This window comes from Monoraphidium neglectum, assembly GCF_000611645.1.
Source record: "Monoraphidium neglectum strain SAG 48.87 unplaced genomic scaffold scaffold01775, whole genome shotgun sequence".
Classification (NCBI taxonomy): Eukaryota; Viridiplantae; Chlorophyta; class Chlorophyceae; order Sphaeropleales; family Selenastraceae; genus Monoraphidium; species Monoraphidium neglectum.
In genome coordinates, this window is record NW_014011853.1 from 337 (window position 1) to 8,127 (window position 7,791).

Genomic DNA, 7,791 nt, shown 5'->3' on the forward strand with positions numbered 1-7,791 from the left:
GCTCAGCAAGGGGCTTGAATGCTGCCATTTAATCAAGTGACCTTGGTAAAGTGTTTGTTGTGCCCTGTACATGCTCCCACTGGACTTGCGTGAAGAATTTCTCTTGTGGTGTGAAGCGGGGCTGCAACTTGGACTTGTGACCCCTCCAACCCCTGCCAACAGTGAACCCGACATATGAACTTGCAGATGCATGGCTCTTTACAGCTCAACAACTCCTCTCTTGACAATGTGAGGGAGAGGCGGTTCGGCAGTGCGAATGCGGGAGACAACCCTACACCAAGGGAAGAAAGAAACCAGACAGCTACAAACTATCAGGGGACGTATGCGCCGCCAGGCACAGGCTTTGTGCCTATGTGCAAAAACACAAACGAACGGGGCACTACGAGGCTGACGGGTGAGTCGAGTGAGGAAGCAAACAGGGGGTGGGGCCTACCAACTCTTTGCAGCCACCCTAGCAACAGTATGCGGCACCGGCGGCAAGCCACGCGCTATGATACAAAACGGCCCGCACGCGCTGTCGCGCCACGCGCGCGCGCGGCCGCCGCCGGTGCCGCCGTCCACAGTCACAGCGGCTTAGTCTACCTCCTCAACGGTGGGGCCGCTGCCCGCGCCGCCCGCGCCGGGCGCGGCGCCGCCTACGTCGGGCATGCCGCTGGCGCCGCCACCGTACATGGCAGTGACTGCGGTTCGGTTCGGGGCGGCGGTGGGGGCGCACAATCAGCAAGGGATGGTGGCGAGGGGCCGGGGTCCCGCCTCACCCATTGTCTCACCCAAGAACCAGGTGCGGACACATGCAGCCTGCCCCAAACATCGCCAGCGCTGTGCGTGCATTACAGCCTGAAATTTGGGTTCCGCCACGGAGTTCCGGTGCTCTGCGTGCTGTGCCCGCCCTTTACTCACTGATGGGGTTGCAGACGCCCTCGAGCTGCTTCTGCTGGTCCTCAAACTCCTCCACCTCCGCCAGCTGGTTGGCGTCAAGCCTGGGGGTTCGGCGCATGGGATTATGGGATGAGGGTCAGTCTAGGCGCCAGCACAACACGGGTCTCAACAACTTGTAAACACCAGAATTGCAGGCTATGGGACGCAGACAGCATCGCAGCAGGTGCGACGAGGGCAGCGAGGGCGCGCGGCTAGGGAGTCCCTGCGGGATCACCCTGTGCCTCGATGCTGAAAATCTCCCTCTCCTCCCCCCTTGCGCACCAGTCGATGGTCTCCTTGACCGCCTTCTCAATGGCCTCCTTATCCTCGGGCTTCAGCTTGGACGCAAACTGTGTGGGGGGGGGGGACGCAGGTATGTGTTAGGGTGAGGCAGAGTGAGCGTCTCGATTGCTGGAGGGGACCCGTGTGGCAAGCATCGAGGACGACTCCTGTGCTGGGCGCGCACCGTGCAGGCGGGATGCACGCGGCGGCCGCAGCGGCGGCTCAATCCAGCCCCCTCCCGCGCCCAAGCCCAGGCAGCACCCACACCCCCCCAGCCCTCCATGCCAAACGACACCACCCACGCTCAGCCACGAGCAGCACCGCAAAGGCGCCGCAAGAATGAAAAACGCACCTTCTCATCGCGCACGGTGTTGCGCATGTTGTACGCGTAGTTCTCCAGGCTGTTCTTGGCCTCCACCTTCTTGGCCACCGCCTCGTCGTCCGCCTTGTACTTCTCGCTCTCCTGCACCATGCGCTCGATCTCCTCCTTGGACAGCCGGCCCTTCTCGTTCTGCGCGTGGCGGCGGCGGCGATGGCAGGGTTTTTAGTGTGTGGCGAGAGGGTGCGTGAGTGGTGTGTGGGGTCGCAAGCTTGAGGCCGTGGGCTGTGGGTCGGATGCATTCGTCTGTTGGGACAGGAGGCCGGCCCGGGGGACACACGCAGCAGCGGACGGTTGTGCAAGGGAGCGGGGAGGTCGCCGGCCCGCCGCGCCAGCAGGCGGCGGGCGGGGAGAAAGGGAGCGGCCCGCGCGTTGCACAAGCAGGGGCGGCCAAGCACGAGCGCGTGTCCCCCACCCCTCCACACCGTGATGGTGATCTTGGCGTTCTTGCCGGTGGTCTTGTCCTCAGCGCTGACGTTCAGGATGCCGTTGGCGTCGATGTCAAAGGCCACGCTGATCTGGGGCACGCCGCGCGGCGCCGGCGGGATGCCGGTGAGCTCGAACTTGCCCAGCAGGTGGTTGTCGCGCGTCAGCTTGCGCTCGCCCTCGTACACCTGAGGGGGTGGGAGAAAGGTGGGGGAGGATGCAAAGGGACGTTTGGTTTGTGGAATTAAGATTCGAGTTGGAAGGCAGAGGGGTTGACGGGCCGTGTGTGACTGTGCGTGGCGGACAGAGGGGAAGAGCACAAGCTGTTTTCAGAAATGGGGGCTGGCGGGGGAGGGGCGATTCACGCGGAAGAAGCGGGGGGAGAGGGTGGGGTGCGTGCGCACGCACCTGGATGAGCACGGCGGGCTGGTTGTCTGCAAAGGTGGAGAACACCTGCTCCTTCTTGGTGGGCACGGTGGTGTTGCGCGGGATCAGCACCGTCATCACGCCGCCGGCCTGCGGGGGCGGGCATTTGGGGGGTGGTGTGGGTGTGTAATGAGGTGAGAGGCGGGTGGTGACATCAGCGAGGGCGAAAATGACAAAGCCCACGTTGCCCCTGCGCTTGTAGAGGAGAGACCCAGCATAACGGGGTGGCACGCACTTTGCTGGCAACAGGACCAGGCTGCGGCGCGTGCAGAGGGCGGCGTCGCGCAGTCAGGTGGGAGCGGAGCAGCCGGGGCCTGAAGTGGCAGCTCGGCGGCGGGGCCGGGCATGCGCACCGTCTCAATGCCGAGGGAGAGGGGCGCCACGTCGAGCAGCAGCAGGTCCTGCACCGCCTCACCACCCTGGCCCGTCAGGATGGCGGCCTGGTTTGGATGGGGGAGGGGAATGGGGAAAGCGGGCAAGAGTGAGTGAGGGCGTCCGTCGGGGTCTGCTTTGGCAAAAAAAAGGCTCTCGTTTGTGACCCTGCGAAATCCGATTCGCACGGTGTGAAGTGGGGCCCACCGCCGCACGCGTGCACAAGTACACACGTGAGGCCGCCGCACCTGCACGGCGGCGCCGTAGGCCACGGCCTCGTCGGGGTTGATGGACTTGCAGAGCTCCTTGCCGTTGAAGAAGTCCTGCAGCAGCTGCTGCACCTTGGGGATGCGCGTAGAGCCGCCCACCAGCACGACCTCGTGCACCCCGGCCTTGTCAATCTTGGAGTCCTTGAGGCACTTCTCGACGGGGTCCATGCACTTGCGGAACAGATCCATGCACAGCTCCTGCGGGGTTCCAATGCGTGGTTCAAATGATGGCGGCGGCGGCAGCGGTTTGGCAAAGAGTATGATTAGAGCATGTGGGGGGAGGGCGAGGCGGCCGGCAGAACAAGAGGGGGGCGGGTGTGCAGGTTCGACGCGGATTCAAGACCACGGTGAAGACGAACGAGGCGGCCCGAGAAACGCAAGGCTGGCAGGCGGCATGCATACGGGCTCAAATTGAAACACGCGGCGGCTTGCTGCAGAAAAGGCGGGCAGGCGGGCAGGCGCACCTCGAAGCGCGCGCGCGTGATGGAGGAGTAGAAGTCGATGCCCTCGTACAGCGAGTCCAGCTCGATGGAGGTCTGGGCGCTGCTGCTGAGCGTGCGCTTGGCGCGCTCGCAGGCGGTGCGGAGGCGGCGCAGGGCGCGTGGGTTGTCGCTGATGTCCTTCTTGTTCTTCCTCTTGAACTCCTGCACGAAGAAGTTGACCAGCCTGGGGGGATTTCCAGGGGGGTGTGGGGGTGGGGGCATGGGTGAGGAACTGAGTGGGTGACGAGCAAGGGCTGGGGCGGCGTGTGTGGGCTGCTGCAAAGCACCCGAAGACCAGGGGTAGCTCGAGAGGCGCTGCGCTGAGCAGCCCGCAACACGCGACCACGCGGCTGACGTCAGCGGGGATCCCCCGCGGCCCCGCCCGCACCTGTTGTCAAAATCCTCTCCGCCCAGGTGGGTGTCGCCGGCGGTGGCCTTGACCTCAAAGATGCCGTCGTCGATGGACAGGATGGACACATCGAACGTGCCTGGGGAGGGCGACGAGGTTTGGGCAGGGCTCAACCAGTGAGGCACAAATGTGGGTGCCATACCTTGTACCTTGCCATCACAACAGAAAAGAAGATTGGCCACGTTGGCACAAAGGAGCCACGGCGTCGCATTCCCCGCCCATGCCGTCGCCCAAACATGCAGAACGCCGCCCGTCGCCGCGCACCGCCGCCCAGGTCGAAGATGAGCACGTTCTTCTCGCCGTCCGAGCCGCCCGCGGTCTTCTTGTCCAGGCCGTACGCGATGGCGGCCGCCGTGGGCTCGTTGATGATGCGCAGCACCTCCAGGCCGGCGATCATGCCGGCGTCCTTGGTGGCCTGGCGCTGGCTGTCATTGAAGTAGGCGGGCACGGTCACCACAGCCTTCTTCACGGGCTTCTCGGCGCCCAGGAACTCCTGGGAGGGCGGGCGCAGGGCGGCGGGTTGGCGGCGGGGTGAGGGGGGATCATGGTTGTTTGGACGGCGAGGAGAAGGCTGGAGGTGGCGCAGCCCGTAGAGAGCTCTGCTGCGTTTCGCCCCCAGCGCGGACTCTGCACCACACACAAGACCGGCTGGACTGCACATGCTGATGGTGGGACCCCGGCCGGCCACCGGCCTTGCCCGCTGGCCCTGCCCCCGCAAACTGCCACGCCCGCCGCCCCTGTCCCCCACCTGGGCGGTCTCCTTCATCTTGGTGAGCACCATGGCGCTGATCTCCTCGGGGCTGAACGTCTTGTTCTCGTTCTTGTACAGGACCTCGATCACGGGCTTGTCGCCGGGCCCCGCCTGGTGGAGTATTCGTGGGGCAGCAGGGGGCCAACAGGCGTGAAATCACATACTCGCCTGCAGAGACTCGTGCTCACCTAGCCGCGCGCCCTGCCAAGCACACCCTGCTCGTCCGAAAAGGGCGGTAACCGCCGAGCTGCGCCTTGTCGGGGCGGCAAATTGCAGCCCTGCGCGTGCGTCCCGCGGCCGCCGGCGCTGCCGCACCTTGACGGTGAAGCTGAAGTGCTTCATGTCGTCCTGCACCACCGACTCGCTAAAGTGGCGGCCGATCAGGCGCTTGGCGTCAAACACCGTGTTCTTGGGGTTCATCGCCACCTGAGGGCAGCAGCGGGCGCGGCGGGGCGCGGCGCGGCGGGGCTCGTGGACGGCGCGGCCACAGGCGCCGCCTGGTCCCGCTCATTGCAGTTCCTCCGATCACAACCCCGAACAATCCAGTGTCCCTTGCGCCTGCTCGCAGCGCTGCCGACGGCGCGCACCTGATTCTTGGCAGCGTCGCCGATGAGGCGCTCGCTGTCGGTGAACGCGACATAGGAGGGCGTCGTGCGGTTGCCCTGGTCGTTGGCAATGATCTCCACGCGGTCGTTCTGCCAGACACCCACGCACGAGTACGTGGTGCCTGAGGAGCAAACGGGGAGCGATCAGCACGAGGCGTGAGTATGTCTAGTTTGAAACGCAATCTCAGTGTTGGGGGCAACACATGCTGTGCGCGGCATGGCATGAGGGCGGCCGCCGCAGCAGGCGCTGGGGCCGTGTGCCGCCACCGCAGAGTGGAGCTTCCCGCAGCCGTGTGTGCGCTGAAAGTCGCCGAAGCTGCCATATAAAATCAAATCCTTGCATCTCCGCTGCTGGATCGGCTCCATGCGCTCCGCACGGGGCTGGCGGTCGGGTGATCCAGAAGGTGCTTCTGAGAAGAACCGACTTGTTCGACCCCAAACCGGCCCGCATGCAGATTTTGATGCGTTATTAAGTATAGAGCTGTGACGCTCGGCTTGGAAGGCTGCCACTGCCGCGCCGCGCGCGCGCCACGTTCTGTCGCTGCCTCCATAGGCCCCTGATGCGGCGGCTGGGCGCCCAGAGCACATGTATACACACTATTTTGTACTCTGCTCACCCAAGTCGATGCCGATGGCAGGCGCTGACATGATGACTGTGGATGGCTTGGAAGCCCTCTGTTGTGAGTGAAAGTGTGGTGAAGCAACAATGAAGTGCTTCAGAAGAAAGGTAGTGGGGTGTGAGCAAACACCAGCCAAAACCTGTACCGGGTCGGCCGGTCAACGAGCGGCCGCCGATGAGTAGTGCAAAGCGTGACCGGTGATGAAGTTGCCGCAGTGGTGCTTGGCGATGCATACCACATCGTGGCAAGTTGAGCCATGGGCTTGAAGTCACTGCACATCGTATTGATTTTCATGCCCATGTTACACTAGGATCAAAGCCTGCTCGTGCTGGATGGCGGTTTTTCCAAGGAGGAACTGCATCTGATGTATGCAGTGTCTCTGTTTGCTGTGCGTGGCGTTTTATCAGGTGAATCTAGGGGCTGCGGTTGAAGCAACGTTGACGCTGGGGGGGGGGAGGACACGATGCATGCGCTTTTTTTAGTTTTTTTTATCAGGATAGGCCTGCCCCCCCTGTAGTTGTCACCCAAGTGATCATCGCCCACGCACAACACCCATTGCTCAAGTTCGCGTCTGCCGCCATGCACGTTTTCCTGCACGCGGATCTGATCCCACCCTGAGATTTGCTGGGGGGACAGGCCGCTTGCACGCACGCTTTACACATGCGGCGGTCCGCAAGGCAAGAGCGCCACGTCCCCTGTAGCTTCCCAGCGCTCCTGTTGAACACACAACACGTGCGCTTGTGGGTGGAAACAGCCCCAAACCGCAGCTCCATCCCCCTCAAACAGCATAAATGCACATGGTGAAACAACAGAATGCAGCTCAAAATCATGCAGATGGCCAGGGACACATTTTGCAGCGCCCAGGAAAACCAAATAAATACAGACAACAGCAAACCCAGTCAGCCGCCTGCGATTGCTGTCTGGTACGTGCTGCTGCTGGCCATCCACTCCCTCAGCCTGGCGTCTGCGGGGGTCCAGGGTATGCTGAGGCCGGGGGTGTCCTCCTCGCGAGGGAACAGGTGCATAAGAGGGAAGAAGCCGCCGCGCAGCTGCAGCTCGGCCTCCACCTCGGGGATGGTCGCCTCGTGGCCAGTGGCCTCCTGCAGCATGCACAAGCGCCAGGAATGCTTCATGAGTTTTTGAGCAGCACCATCAGCAACAATTACGAGGTCATCAACAACAACCACGAGGTACTAAGCTCACTGAAATCTTATCAACGCACATCGCAACATCAGCCAGGGAACTGCCGCAGCGAGCCTAGCAAAGCACCTCAACACTCACAGCCCTGGTGCCCAATTGTTTGTGACAAACCCAACGACGCACACCTGGTTGAACCTCTGCGGCCCGACCTGCAGCAGCGTGAACATGTCCCTGACTACCGGCCACTTTGCGTCGTGGATGACCTGCTGCGTGGCGGGGTCCTCGTGGGCCACCTGGGCGCAGCAGGTGGGCGGGGGGGGGGCGAGTTGTGGGCTGGCGGTACGCCCACGAGGGGGCGAGGCAGGATTTTAGCGCGCCGGCAGAACACCCGGCTGCCCTGCTGAGAGCAGATCAATGTCGTGCTTGGGCACATGGCTGAGATGTGCAATATCTAAGAGCGGTGGGTCGCGATCAAGTATTGCCCCCAGCAAAGTGAGTCGTGGCTGCCACTAGCAGTACTCATTGAACCTCTTGGCATGCATGCGGTGCCGTCACCTTCATGCTGGGCGTTGCGTTGGCCTCCATGAGCCATGGGTGCAGCGAGGCGTCCACCAGAAAGTCAAGGCCAAAGTACTGGAAGGTGGACCTTGGGCCGGCAGGGGGCGGGTTTGAATGATGGGGGGGTTGAGAGATGGGACATCAGAGGGGCGGG

At 63.2% G+C, this 7,791-nt stretch overlaps 2 protein-coding genes across 2 annotated transcripts in view; both read right to left on the reverse strand.

Moving 5' to 3' along the window:
• Window positions 1–573: 573 nt before the first annotated feature.
• Window positions 574–5,967, reverse strand: MNEG_8981 (heat shock 70kDa protein 1/8; the record flags this gene model as incomplete). Its single annotated transcript, XM_014042546.1, has 15 exons — window positions 574–680; window positions 901–980; window positions 1,201–1,268; window positions 1,553–1,711; window positions 2,005–2,193; window positions 2,414–2,521; window positions 2,785–2,871; window positions 3,052–3,270; window positions 3,537–3,738; window positions 3,943–4,042; window positions 4,228–4,456; window positions 4,712–4,825; window positions 5,030–5,140; window positions 5,302–5,441; window positions 5,937–5,967. 15 exons carry the CDS (start codon window positions 5,965–5,967, stop codon window positions 574–576), a joined length of 1,944 nt encoding a protein of 647 aa, XP_013898000.1.
• An 871-nt stretch (window positions 5,968–6,838) lies between these two features.
• The window catches only part of MNEG_8982 (hypothetical protein), a gene marked incomplete at both ends in the record, with an annotated part of 4,835 nt that continues 3,882 nt past the window's right edge, over window positions 6,839–7,791 (reverse strand). Inside the window, 3 exons of the mRNA XM_014042547.1 lie at window positions 6,839–7,039; window positions 7,265–7,372; window positions 7,635–7,725. Of these exons, the coding sequence (XP_013898001.1) occupies window positions 6,839–7,039; window positions 7,265–7,372; window positions 7,635–7,725 (400 nt within the window). The remainder of the gene's footprint in view (window positions 7,040–7,264; window positions 7,373–7,634; window positions 7,726–7,791) is intronic.